The sequence below is a fragment of the Tympanuchus pallidicinctus genome, unplaced genomic scaffold (genome assembly GCF_026119805.1).
Source record: "Tympanuchus pallidicinctus isolate F22 unplaced genomic scaffold, pur_lepc_1.0 scaffold17, whole genome shotgun sequence".
NCBI lineage: Eukaryota > Metazoa > Chordata > Aves > Galliformes > Phasianidae > Tympanuchus > Tympanuchus pallidicinctus.
Genome location: NW_026294690.1, coordinates 11,318,531 through 11,331,807, shown reverse-complemented (window position 1 = coordinate 11,331,807; position 13,277 = coordinate 11,318,531). Strand labels below are relative to the sequence as shown.

At 66.2% G+C, this 13,277-nt stretch overlaps 3 protein-coding genes across 3 annotated transcripts; all 3 read right to left on the bottom strand.

The window, feature by feature from the left end:
• Nucleotides 1-280: 280 nt before the first annotated feature.
• Nucleotides 281-4,896, bottom strand: QARS1 (glutaminyl-tRNA synthetase 1). The gene is made up of 23 exons (XM_052678811.1): nucleotides 4,597-4,896; nucleotides 4,389-4,498; nucleotides 4,227-4,302; nucleotides 4,076-4,140; nucleotides 3,934-3,987; nucleotides 3,733-3,790; nucleotides 3,518-3,589; nucleotides 3,346-3,431; nucleotides 3,138-3,224; nucleotides 2,949-3,048; nucleotides 2,758-2,836; nucleotides 2,559-2,667; nucleotides 2,358-2,488; nucleotides 2,146-2,238; nucleotides 1,935-2,072; nucleotides 1,775-1,862; nucleotides 1,555-1,698; nucleotides 1,381-1,485; nucleotides 1,164-1,256; nucleotides 966-1,093; nucleotides 799-865; nucleotides 571-696; nucleotides 281-494 (listed from the first exon to the last, which is right to left on the bottom strand). The coding sequence occupies exons 1-23, from the start codon at nucleotides 4,874-4,876 to the stop codon at nucleotides 444-446; spliced, it is 2,340 nt and encodes a 779-aa protein (XP_052534771.1). The 5' UTR covers nucleotides 4,877-4,896; the 3' UTR covers nucleotides 281-443.
• Nucleotides 4,897-5,583: 687 nt separating this feature from the next.
• LOC128078645 (epidermal differentiation-specific protein-like) lies at nucleotides 5,584-6,711 on the bottom strand. The gene has a single exon (XM_052679033.1). It carries the CDS (start codon nucleotides 6,709-6,711, stop codon nucleotides 5,584-5,586), a length of 1,128 nt encoding a protein of 375 aa, XP_052534993.1.
• An 893-nt stretch (nucleotides 6,712-7,604) lies between these two features.
• Nucleotides 7,605-12,450, bottom strand: SLC6A8 (solute carrier family 6 member 8). The gene is made up of 14 exons (XM_052678810.1): nucleotides 12,426-12,450; nucleotides 11,878-12,078; nucleotides 11,520-11,651; nucleotides 10,957-11,230; nucleotides 10,752-10,884; nucleotides 10,467-10,601; nucleotides 10,283-10,386; nucleotides 10,079-10,203; nucleotides 9,895-10,007; nucleotides 9,690-9,827; nucleotides 9,147-9,249; nucleotides 8,973-9,073; nucleotides 8,598-8,768; nucleotides 7,605-8,132 (listed from the first exon to the last, which is right to left on the bottom strand). The coding sequence occupies exons 2-14, from the start codon at nucleotides 11,963-11,965 to the stop codon at nucleotides 8,001-8,003; spliced, it is 1,749 nt and encodes a 582-aa protein (XP_052534770.1). The 5' UTR covers nucleotides 11,966-12,078; nucleotides 12,426-12,450; the 3' UTR covers nucleotides 7,605-8,000.
• Between the last annotated feature and the right edge of the window lie 827 nt (nucleotides 12,451-13,277).

Below are 13,277 nucleotides of genomic sequence, written 5' to 3'. Positions count from 1 at the left end.
GGGGCTGGGGATGCAGAGCCGCGAAGGGACGAACCGAGACCGCGGGGGCTCCCCGGGGACCTCTAGCCCAGGGCCGGGCAGAGCTCGCCCCACTCGAGTCCACCTTAATGCGGGACGGCGGCTACTGTTTGTACACATCCCCAGCGCGCACCTCCCGTCGGCGCTGCAGTCCGTATCCCCACGCAGCGGCACACCGTGCCGCAACACCAGCCGGCCCACGGGATAGGTGTCCCCCCCACCCCCCTGCCATTGACCCCAGGGCTGAACACAGGGACCAGGCTGCGATGCTCCACTTTATTGAGGTGACACCGGCACGTCCCCGCGGGGCTGTGCTAAGGCAGCTGCGGCTCTTGGTGAGAGGGCGTGGGGCTGGGCTCCATCCTGCCCCCCCCAGGAGCCTTCCCCTGGCTGAGGGCACACAGGCAGCAGCGTGGCAGCAGGGCTCAGGCTTTGCCGGGGTCCTCCTTCAGCATCACAGTCCGGTTGAACACCAGCTGGGGACAGGCAAGGCTCAGAGCACTGCAGCCTCCCAAGGGGGCCTGGTGTGCTGTCCCCTGCCCCAGGGCTCACCTTGCTGTCAGTGCTGTCAGGATCCACTGAGAAGTAGCCCAGGCGCTCGAACTGGAACTTATCAAAGGGCTGGGCCCCGAGGACAGAGCTGTCAACCAGGGCATTGTCCACCACGTGGAGGGAGTCCTGGGCGGGGTGGGCGAGGGAACAGCACTGTCAGCACCTCAGCCCCTCTCTGTGCCAGTGCTGAGGACATGAGGGCTGCAACAAATCACCGTAGGCACTCACTGGGTTGAGGTCACTCAGAAATCCACCCGGCACCTCCAAAGGGTCCTCAGGATTTTTGTGCAAAAACCTGTAATGAGACTCAGCCAAAGGAGCTGTGGGACAGCAGCACCCCGTGGTGGGGTGACAGTGGCCAGGTGACACCACTGCCGTGCTGCCCTGGTACTCACAGCCGCTCATACAGCCGCACTTCGCACACCCGTGGCTCTGACACCCAATGGATGAAGGCTTTGGGCTTCTCCGCTGCATCCGACTTGGTGCAGGTCACCTCCAGCTCAATGACACGCCCATGGGCATCCTGGGGTGGGGGGAGAGGAGCCATCAGGGGGCAGCTCCGGCCCACAGCCCCCCTGCTCAGGGCCACGCACCTTGATGACATTCTGCACAGCGATGACGTAGCCGGTGTGCCGCAGCCCCACGGGCTGCCCGAGGGCCAGGCGCTTGTAGCCCCTGTCCGCCTCCTGTGAGAGGATGCACTGCTGCAGGAGGGGGTGCAGCACATATCCCCCCCTCCAGCTCAGTCCCCATGACTGTGTCCCCTTCCCCGTTCTGCTGCTGTGCTCAGTGGCACTGTGCCCAACTCACCTCCTTGAAGTCGGTCTCCTCGATGTAGACAACAGACTGGAAGGGCACTTTGTGGAAGCCCCGGCTCTCATCAGCAGGAAAGTTGGGCACGAGGACATCGATTGTCTGGGGGACAAGAGAGGGTGAACGCTGCCCCAGGACCGCTGCACCCAGCCCAGACCACAGCAGCCTCACCTGGGGGGCCGGGAAGTTGGTGATGGTGACCTTGAGGGGCTCCAGCACAGCCATGGCGCGGGGGGCCTGCTCATTCAGCACATCCCTCACGCACGCCTCCAGCAAGTGCGGTTCCATCGTCGCCTGGGCCACTGTCACACCAACCTGTGGGATGGAATGCACTGCTGTCACCCTGCTGGCTAGGGGAACACTTCCACACGCCTCATCCTGTAGTGCCTACCCGTGCACAGAAGTTATTGATGGCCTCAGGAGGGAAGCCTCGCCGGCGCAGGGCAGTCAGCGTGAAGAGCCGCGGGTCATCCCAGTCCCTGAGAAGATACTGCTGTGACAATCCAGCATGCCCTGAGCGACAGCCACTCTGTCTGCTGGTCCACCCCTACCGCACAGCCCCAGTCTCCACCAGGCGGATGATCTTCCTCTTGGAGACAACGGTGTAGAGCAGGTTGAGACGGCCATATTCCCACTGCACAGGGCAGTACACGTCCAGCGCATTGCACAGCCAGAAGTAGGAGGAGCGCCTGCGAAGAAGCACAGCCCAGCTCAGCCACAAGGACATGGTGACCCCTGCTCAGGGCTGTGCATGGTGCTCACCTGGCCTGGAACTCCTTGGTGCAGAGGGAGTGCGTGATGTGCTCGATGGAGTCGCAGAGGCAATGTGTGTAGTCATACGTCGGGTAGATGCACCTACAGGGCGTGTGAACTTTGCCCCAGCCTCTCCATTCCTCTCCCAAGACCCCCCCTGCTCCAAGCACACACAGACCCGTCCCTGACACATCATGTGGGACGCTGTGAGCTCTCCATACCACTTGTCCCCAGTGCGGTGGTGCGGAGTGAACTTGACACGGTAGGCAACGGGGTCCATCTTCCCATCCTCCATCACCAGCTTCATTCGCAGCGTGGCCTCCCCCTCCCCAAACTTTCCCTTTCGCATGTCCTGCAGGGCAGGCAAAGGCCATCAGCTGGGCCCTGCACCCCATAGGCACACAGTCCCTGGCTGAGAGTACCTCAAAGAGCACTAGTGACTCCTCCACAGGCCGGTCCCGCCACGGTGATGGTGGTGGGTTGTGGCCCTTGATCTCTTCAACCTTCTGATGGCAAACATAGGCCTGTCCCCTGCAGAGAGGACACATGGCCAAGTGGACATAAGCAGCCCATCCCCGGACAAAGGGCAGCCATCTCTGGGCACCGCTGCAGCACACTCACCTGCGGATGAGCTCCAGAGCCCAGGCGTAGAGCTGGTCAAAGTAGTCTGAGGCGTGGGTCACAGCATAGGGCTGGTAGCCTGGGGGTAGACAGGTTTGAGCCAGCACTAGGGCTTGGCAGCAGGAGCTACATGCAGGAATGTTCCCATCAGCAACCCAGCCCCATCCCGCTCTCCCCAGTACAAGCCCTACCAAGCCACTCCACCATCTCTCGGATGGCTGTAAAGTACTTCTCCTCCTCCTTCTCAGGGTTGGTGTCGTCATAGCGCAGAAAGCAGATTCCCCCATTCGCCTGGGAAAGTAAGGAGAGTAAGCAGCTGCTCCTCACAGGGCCTGGACACAACCAGAGGATGCGGGGAGATGGGAGCAGGCTGCGCCCACCTTGGCGTAACCAAAGTTGAAGTTGATGGCCTTGGCATGGCCAATGTGCAGGATGCCATTGGGCTCAGGAGGGAACCGTGTCCGCACCTGGGGAAAAGAGAAGGCACTGTCACAACCTTCATACCTTGTGCCTCCCCAGCACCCACTGCAGCCTTACACAACGATGTTACCCACAAGGGAGTTGCTGTGCTCGGAGACCCGACCTCACCTGCCCACCCGTGACTGCCAGATGCTGCTTCAGCAGAGCCATGGTGTTTGGTGTCACCACATAGCCCTCCGTCTTGTAGTTCTCTCCTGTGAGGACGGTGTGGTCAGTGCTGCAGCAGTGTTCCAAGCCTGGCACAGCCTGGCAGCCTGCAGGCAGTGCCTGCTGCCCTCACCCGGCTTGTGGAATTTCAGAGCTTCTCCTCGCAGCTGCTCCAGCAGCGACTTCGTCTCCGTGCCCACCTCACCTATGGGGAGAGACAGGGCTGAGCCAGCACTGCCCGGTGGGACAGGGGACAGCCTGCACTCGCACTGATTGCGGTGATGCCCGACCACAGCCCAGGGGTTGCTGGGCCCAAAGGGCTGGGGAAGCTCCCATGGAGCCGCTCACCATTCTCCACCACCAGCACCTTCTGCTTTTCCACTGGGGCTGGCCGGGCCTTGGCAGCCTATGGGGACGAGCACAGCAGCCTGAGCACCCACTGTGCACACACCTCCCTCCAGCCCTGCCCACCCCCCAGCAATAGCGCTGTCTGTCCTGTGATGGCAGCTGCAGCCACTCAGGAATCACCACGCAGCCCTTCCGCATCACCTTTGGTTTCTTTTCCAGATCAGCTTCTGTCTTTGGTCCCAGCAAATGCAGCACCTGAGTGGAATGAAGGTGGTCTGACAGGGTGTCCCGTGCCCGGGGCAGCACAGGGCACGCACGTTGTGCCACAGAGCCCAGCACCCACCTGCAGATCCACCTCGTTCTTGATGCTCTTCCCATCTGCCCACTGCAGCCGGCTCCGCGCCTCCGCTGTTGGGGCACACAGCGTGGGGTGCGGCCCAGGGGGCTTCAAGAAGACCCCCAGGCCCGACTCCATCCCCCTGCCCTGCACTCACCCATCAGCAGCCCCGTGTTGAAGCGGTACCGCTCCGCCAGGAGCTCCTCCCGGTGCCGGCTGACCACGGCCTCCACCTGCGGACCCGGGAGCTGAGCGGGGAGCACAGCCCGACCCCCCAGTTCCTCCAGTCCCTCTCCGCGCCCCCCACGGCCCCACTCACCGCCTCCTCGATCTGCTCGGGGCTGACCCGCACCCCCACGCCGCACGCCCGCTCGAAGTCGGCCGCTTCCAGCGGATCCAGCGGGTGACTGCGGAGGTACTGCAGGGCGGCTGCGGCCACAGCGCGCTCAGCACCGGCCCCCGGCACCTTGCCCCGCTTCCCCTCCCATTTCCTCCCCTCCTCTTCCCCCCCCAAGCCCGTTCCGTACCGCCCAACTGCTGGTCGGTGCGGATCTCCCTCCGCCCGATGTACCCCACCACGAAGGCCAAGCGGTCAGGGTCGCGGAGCCGGGCGGCCGCATTGTACAGCAGAGCACCGGTGGCTTTATCCAGGCCTGAGCCCAGCGCGGCGCGGGCCTGCAGCACGGCCTGGCGGAGCTGCGCGCTCAACGCGGCGTTGCGCAGCGTCTCGCGGGCCTTGGCCTCGGTCAGCCCGATGCCGGTGAACAAATTCAGCACCTCCGTCTCCTCCGCCGCCATCGCCGCCATGCTGCCGCTGCCCGCCTGCGGAGGCGGGGCCTCGCGTCGCTCCGCTCTCCCCCACGAGCCAATCAGTGGAGAGTGTCCCTCCCTTCGGCCAATGGAGTGAGGAAACTCCTTGCAAGCTTCGCGAATCGGAGAGCAGGGGGGCGTGGCCAGGCGGAAGGACGGTTGCATCATTTAAAGGGACCGCTGCCCGCGGATGACACGTGGGGGGCAGGCATGGGGCGGGGCCGGGGGCTGGCAGGGCCGGCCCCGGGGCTGCGGGGGGCGGTGGCGGGCGGACCCCTGAGGACGGCGCTCGGTCTCTTTTGTCGTCGGCGGGCACGCGTATTGCGGCCCCGCATGTCCACCTTATGCCTCAGACGGCCACCCGTCTTCTCCCTTCATCCCCAGATTGTGTCCCCACGTACACCCCTGCCCCCTGTGACCTCTGCATTGTGTCCCCGCAACCGCTTCTCTCTTCTTTGCACCCGTCTTATGCCTTCACAGCCACCCATGTCCCCCCTCATTGTGTTCCCACAGCCACCCGCGTCCCTTTCCACGTCCTCTCCCGCACCCCAGTGCCATCCAGCTGACCTCTATGCCCACACCCATCCACTGTGGCTGCCCCACAGCGCCGTGCACAGGCTGTGGCACCCCAGGATACCCTCTCCCATCCTCAACACCGCTGCCAACACTGCAATTCAGAAAGGGCTTTATTGGCACGGCCACTCTCAGCACCCGGTGGGTACCTGCTCCACGTCATCCCCTGGCTTTGTCCCTATGGCCACCACCCGCCCCATCCCCACGCCGCGCGCCTGCTCAGTGCCCGCCGCAGCCCCCGACTGCTCCTCCTTACTGGTGCCCGCGGCGGGCAGCGGCCTCATGCTGAACCGCGCGCAGACGTTGGTGCCCGACACGCTGCGATACTCCCCCATCTCGGTGCGCACCGCCTCGTTCTGCGTGATGGTGAGCAGCACGGGCACCGACAGCATCACCTCCTTGCGCAGCACGTGGACGGTGAGCTGCGTGCGCGGGGGGACCTTGGCGGGCAGGGCCACCTCGCTGCGCTCCCTCCGCGTGCACGACTCGCTGCGGCCCTTCTGCACCGTGAAGACGTTGCTGGCCTCCACGGCCAGCGTGAAGGAGAGCCCGGCCCGCAGGCTGGTGGCGTTGCTGAAGTGGAAGCTCTGCCACAGCGTCGTGCTGTACTCCCGCGTGCTGCCGGCCGCCAGCGCCTGCTCCGATTCGGTCTCGTTCACCCCCACGATCTCATCCACCAGCACCTCCCGCTCCGCCTCTATGCGTTTCTGGTCCCACAGGAGCTGCGCGGTGACCGTGGGGCGGCCGGGCCGCAGCGGGCGCAGGTGGGACAGCCGGGCCTGGAAGTGCAGCTGCGCCCCATAGTCGTCCACGCGCTCCCCGGGCCACGCCAAGCAGTGCCAGCCACCGCGGTTGGGGTGCTGGTAGAGCAGCCAGACCCCGCGCTGCACCATGTGCGAGGCCACGCGGTCATTGAAGTACCCGTACGCCAAGTTGGTCTCCTCGCTGACCACCTTGCAGGCGCCCTGCAGGTGGGGCCGCTCGTAGAGGGTGATCTGTGGGTCCAGCAGGTCGTGGTGCACCAGGCGCAGAGCCGAGAAGCTGTTGGGCCGCTCCACAGCCATGTACTCACCCTCCTCGAAGACGTGCGGCTCGCCCTCGTACTTGGGCTGAGTGTAAGCGATCCAGGGCTGCCCCACCACCTTCAGCGAGGCGATGCAGTCGCCGAAATCCAGTTCATGCAGGTCGGGCACGTCGCAGGTGAACTCACGACTCAACCCCTCGAAGTCAGCACGCTCGTACACCGTGATCTTGTTCATGGCGCTGCGTGGCCGAGAGCCCCGGCTCCTCCTCTCCCCGGTTCCGTTCCCTTCCCTGCCCCGTCCCGCTGCCTCTGCTCTCACCGTCTCTGCCGCCGTGCCCCAACGCCGCCCCGCAGCCGCCGCTTTTATCGCAGGGCTGTGACATGCCGTGACATGAGGGCCCTGCCACGGCCCCGCAGACCCGCACGGCGCAGCGGGATGCCCGCAGACCAGCCCTGCCGGATAGTCCTGCCGCACCCCAAGCACATGGCGCTCCAGCGCTAACGAGTCACCGGCAATTAGCAGGGGTGCTTCCGCCCTGCCTGCACTAATTATGGTGTGAGATGGCGGTGGGGCCGGAATGGCTGGATCACCGTGGTGGGGTGAGAGGGTGCAGCGGTGGCACCAACCGGTGTCCCAGGCTGAGACCCCACTGCACTCCAGTCCCACTGGAGCTCAGCGCAGCCCCTGGCACAGCACAGCGCGGCCACCTGGCACGGCACGGCCACCTGGATGGCTCGGCCACTTATCACCCACCATGGCACTGCACAGGGTGTTACAACAGAGCCATATGACACGGTGTGGTGGTGTGACAAGGCATGACGCAGGGATGGCTTGGGCAGACAGTGCCACTGTTCCCTCCTTGTCCCTCACGGTGAGGACATCCCTAACTTCACTGCAGAGCAGGATGCCCATGGACCTCCTGGGGCAGCATACACCGCTGACACCCCCAGCCACACATCAGACATGGGTTTGGGCAACTCTCAGCCCCACAACCCTCCCACAGCCAGCTGGGCTCAGGGCAGCAGCTGCCCCTATAACCCTGCAATGAGAGGTTCTCCGCAGCCCCTCAGTGCCACCACACCCATCCAGCTCCTCCCAACCAGGTGCTGCAATCCCAAGCCGGGGTGTGCCAGGGTCTCCCAGTTTATTGCCAGATGTCGGGGCGGTTGGGGTTACACCAGACAAACGCTACAGAAGCGGTTAGTGAGCGAGGTGCCACTGGCCGGGCCGGCCGGGTTGGGGGGGGACAGCGGGGCACAGGGACGGAGGCCGGGGAGGGGCTGTCCTACTCGCTTCCCCCCCTCCCACCACCCACTGCCCATGTCCCACACCCCCCTCCCAGCGCTGGGGACCCCCATGGCCGCCCCGTCCCCGTGTCCCCGAGCGGTTCCCACCACCCCCTGCTCCCTGCATCGAGGCTGGGGCAGCGCGGCAGGGGGGGCCCGGGGGCAGGGCTGCGTGGGTGGGAGGCGGTGCTGGCATTATTGCTATGGCGGGCGGGAGCAGCGCGACCCTCCCCACGCTCAGATCACAGTCTCGAAGAGCGTCGTCTTCTCCTTGGGGGGCTCCGGGGCCAGCAGTTTGGCTTCGGCCTCGGGCGTCAGGTACTCCAGGTGGTGGTGGCCCCAGATCGGCGTGGTCAGCAGCTGCCAGCGCTGCAGGGACATGGGGTCAGCAGCGGGGACGTGGCACGGGACATGGCACGTGGGTGAAGATGGGGACACGGATGGAGTTTGGATGGGCATAAGGTAGGAATAGAATATGGATTGGGCTGGGGAAGGGATTGAAATGGGACTGAGGGAGGGACACGGTAGCAGGGCACAGGGTGGGGATGGGGTCTGAGATGGTGCTGAGAGAGAGAGAAGGATGGGGGCAAGGATGGGATTTGAACAGAGAAAACCATAGAGCAGGGATGAGATTCGGATAAGGTGGGCTTTGTGCGAGATGGCAATGGGGACAGGGATGAGATGGGGAAAAGGCAACGGGGATGAGGATGGGATTCAGCTCAGGATTGGACTGAGACGGCAAGGTGAGGCGATGAGATGGAGATGCCAGAGAGGACAGGGAATGGATTCACATCCGGATGGGGACAGGGACAAGGGTCGCCAGTGCTGTCTCACCTCGCGCAAGGAGCCTTTGCAGCGCAGGAGCTTGTAGATGACGGTGCAGGGGATGCAGAGCATGGAGGAGAGTGCCAGGACCCAGCCGATGGCATCGCCCCACCACGGGTACACGTAGGTCTTGTTGTACGTCAGCGGTTTGTAGTTCACCACGTGGAACAAGAAGATGCCCTGTGCGGAGCGGCAGCGAGCTCCCACGGCCGTCCCCACGCGTGTTCCCCGCTCGAGCCTCCCACCCTCACCACACCGCCGTGCCCGCAGCCGCCGCCGGGGGGAGCCCGGAGCCCGCGGAGCGCCGCCCGGGGCATCGCGCACGCGGCCACGAGAGGGCGCCCGAGTGGCCCCCGACCCACGCGCGACCGCGTCCCCGCTCACCACGCAGACCAGCGGCGTCACCACGGCCCAGCACCACTTCATGAGGGGCAGCGGCCGGTAGCCGATCATGCGGGCCACGTCGTCCATGAAGCGGTCAGCGCCTGCGGGGATGGGGTTGTCAGCGGGGTCCCACGGGCGCCCGTCCCCGCATCCCTCCCCATCCCACGGCCTCACCGTACACCCAGGCGATGACCACGCACTCCCAGAAGGCCTGCCACAGCAGCGTGATCCCGCTGGCCGAGTAGTTGTCAAACAGCTGGAACACGTACATGCCGCCCTGCGGGACAGCACAGCATGTCACCGGGCTGTGCTGCGCGTCCCTGCTGCACGGGCACCCGAATGGCACAGGGACCTCAAGCACAGAGACCACAGATGGCACTGGCATTCCAAATGGCACGGGGACCCCCAATGGCACGTAGACCCCCGCAGTGCCGTGGACACTTAGAATGGCACAAACATCCCAAATGGCACAGACAACATCCCAAACAGTGTGGATTCTTTCTCTAAATGGCACGGACAGCCCAATGCCACAGGCACTCCAATGGCGCAGCCATCCCAAATGGCACAGACACCCCACACAGCACGGACACCTCAAATGCCACAGACATCCCCAACGCCAAGGGCACTCCAATGCCACATCCCCCCCAGATGGCACAGGCAGCCCATGCCATGGAAAGGCACAACCCGGCCCCGGCCCGTGTCCCTGCGCGTCCCCACCTGTGTCACCATGGAGAGGTCGATGAGGCAGCAGACGAGGCAGCAGAGCGCGGCGGTGAGCTCGCGGCGCAGTGAGCCGGCCCCCGGCTGGGGGAACAGGTCCAGGATGCCCGTGATGAAACCCTCCACACCGACAAACTGTGGCACACAGCGGGGTCAGCAGAGGCACGGCATCCTGTCCCCGTCCCCATCCCCATCGCCGTACCTGGCTGTCCAGCCCCAGCACCAGGAGCATGAAGAAGAAGAGCGTGGCCCACAGCGGGGACAGGGGCATCAGAGTCACGGCTTTGGGGTAGGCGATGAAGGCCAACCCAGGGCCTGTGGGGACAGTAGGGTGAGAGGTGCCACCCCCTGTAGGATACACAGGGCCCACAGCACGCACCACTCACCCGATTCAGCCACTTTGGAGATATCCACGCCCTGCTCCGAAGCCATGAAGCCCAGCACGGAGAAGACGACGAAGCCGGCAAAGAAGCTGGTGGAGCTGTTGATGACGGCCAGGATGTAGGCGTCCCTGTGGGCACAGCGGGTTATAGGCTGCTGCGGGGGCTCTGCGGGGGCTCTGCGGGGTCCCAGCAGCGGCGCAGCCCTACCTGTAGCAGTTGTTGTGGAAGCGGTTGTAGCTGCCCAGCGCCGTCAGCGCACCCAACCCAATGGCGTAAGAGAAGAAGATCTGAGTGCCGGCGTCGATCCAGACCTGGGGCACGGGGATGGCGCTGGGATTTTAGGGGCACCATGCGTCCCTCCCCGTGGCCTCACTGCCCTCCCTGCCCTCACCTGCGCCTCGGCCAGCTTGGACCAATCGGGCTTCAGGTAGTAGACGATGCCGCCCAGCGCGCCGGGCAGCGTCACGCCGTGCACCAGCAGCAGGATGAGGACCACGTAGGGGAACAGCGCCGTGAAGTAGACGATCTGCAGATGGGGAGCTGGTCAGACCCCCGTGGGGCAGGGGGTGCTATGGGACAGGACGCCCCGTGCCACACGTGTCCCCATCAGGGCCGGGTTCTTGGATGACCCCAAGCATGGGTGGCAACGTCCCGTACAGATGTGAGACCACGTTACCTTCCCGGCTGACTTGACGCCCTTCCAGATGCAGAAGTAGACGATGATCCAGGTGGTGACCAGGCACAGGATCATCTGCCAGTTCATCTCCCCCGGCTCGCTCAGGTCCCCCGACAGCCGCAGCACTTTGTTCCTGCACGGCGGGGTGGCACTGAGCACCCGCACAGCCCCGTCCCCTCTGCCCCCATGCCGTCCCCGCACTCACTCCCAGAACTCGATGACAGGTGAGCGCTTGTCGGCCATGTCGACGCAGCTGACGTTGAGGGCGGTGACGGCGGCGCTGGCGTTGGCACTGGCGTTGCGGCACAGTTCCAGGTGGAAGAACTCCGTGCACCGCTCTGTGTTCCACGCGTGGCCGCAGGTGGCCCAGGGCAGCGTGTCGGTCAGCGAGTGCACCAGGTAGAAGAGCCCCCACACCAGGATCATGATGTAGTAGGAGTTACAGAAGAAGACGATCACCATGGAGGCCAAGCCCAGACCTGGAACAACGGCAGCGGGGTTGGCACGGGGCTCCGCACACCCACGGTGAGCAGGGGGGCAGGACGTGGGATGACGGCGGGGATGGGATGTGTAGAAGTGGGACAATGGGTGGGGGGATGGCACGGGGTCGGCCATGGGCACGGTGACGACTCGTGGCTCTCGGGGACGGTAATGGGGAGCTGCAGGGCAGGGCAGGGAGCTGCCATCCTTGGCTGCGGGACACGGGGTGTGGGCAGGAAGCTGCAGGGGCCCTGCGCAGGGCACCAAGGGGGGGGGAACGGTGAATACCTTTGAAGAGCGGAGCGATATTCCATGCGGCGATGCCCCCCTGCTTCATGAACTGCCCCAGGGCCACCTCCAGGAAGAAGACAGGGATGCCGCCCACGAAGACAATGAGCAGATAGGGGATGAGGAAGACGCCTGGGGGGGGACGCAGACATTTAGGGTACGGCTCAGCCGTGCCGTCCCCCCCTCGCCGGTCCCCCCCGCGCCGCCCGCTGGGCGCAGCGAATGGCGAGCGGCACTCCGCGCACTCCCCCTCGCCGCGCGCCGATGTAGGTCAGGGCGGGCAGGTGGCGGACCCCCACCCCGCGAGCCACAAGGGCAGCCCCAGGGGGCGTCCCCCCGACCCCGCGCCGGTGCTCACCTCCGCCATTCTTGTAGCACAGGTAGGGGAAGCGCCACACGTTGCCCAGCCCCACGGCGAAGCCCACGCAGGACATGATGAAGTCCATCTGCCGGGTCCACGTCTCCCGCTCTGGGGCGGCCGTTTTTGGGGGGCCGGGGGCCCCCACCAGCGGCGCAGTCACCGTCCGCTCCTCGCCCGCCGCGGGGGGCTCGGTGCCCTCTGCCGGGACAGGGACGGGGGGGGGGGGGGCCGCGCCGCCGTCACCAGCGCACACGGGTTCCGCCCCGGGTGGGGAGAAAGGGGGAGCGCGCGGGGGTTGGGGGGGGGGGGGTTTCCTCGCGCGACCCCCCCGCACCCCGCGGCCCTCGCTCCGCGCGTGGGGGCGTGACGTCAGATGTCAGCCCGGCGCGTGACGTCACAATGCAGAGCGGTGACTCACCCCGCGGCGGGACGGGAGGGGGCGCGCCGCGGTCGCGCGTGGCCGTGGGCCGCCACCCCGACCCCCCCCGGTTTCCCCCCCCCCACGCACCGCATCCCTCCCCGGCCCGCTTCAGCCCCGCGCTTACCGGAGCCCGTCGGGGCGGCGGCGTCGCGGCTCGGGGCGGCGGGCGGCTGCGGGGCGGCCGTGTCGGCGGGGACGGGGGGCATGGCGCGGGGGGCCGGGGACCGGGGGCGGCTCGGGGGCGGCTCCGTGCCCGGGGGGAGCTCAGAAGCAATCCACGAAGCACTTGAAGGTGAGTCGGAAGAACCTCATTGAGGGCGGCGGGGCGCGGCGGGGCGGGCCGGGCCGGGCGGGCGGCTCAGAGCCGGGCTGCGGGGCCGGCGCCGCGCGGCCGCTCCGGGGCTCTCTGCGCCGCGGCACCGGGCGGCGGCGGAGGCAGAGCCGGGCCGCACCGCCCCTCGAGAGCCATTGGCCGCGCCGCCCGCCCGCGGCTTGTCGGGACTTGCAGTCCGCCCCACGGGCACCGGGACGCGGGCACCGGGCAACGGGACGCAGCGGGTGACGAGGAGAACGCGGGGTGAACATGGGGTGTTCGGTGCAGGAGGGCGCACCGGGGAACGCGGGACGCCCCGGGCACACCGGTGAACGTTGGCCGGTACGAAATTCAAGTCGGAAAAGACCTCTGAGATCACCTAATGTGATTCCGATTCCAGTTCAACTTCAGCCCACTCCCACCGCGCCTATCGAGCCCCGTCCCCAAGCGCCACATCCGCCGCGGTGCTCGGGGCCATAGGGCACAGCGGAGGACACCTGGGTGCACCCGAGGACACGGGGCACTGCGGGGCACGAGAGCACACCGGGCGTTTCCCGACAGCACTGCCACGAGGCACCGAGACGGCGGATGACAGCGCCGGGACGCTGCGTGACACGGGGCACGCCCGGCACCGAGGACTGCAAGGAGCACCGGGGACCCGGA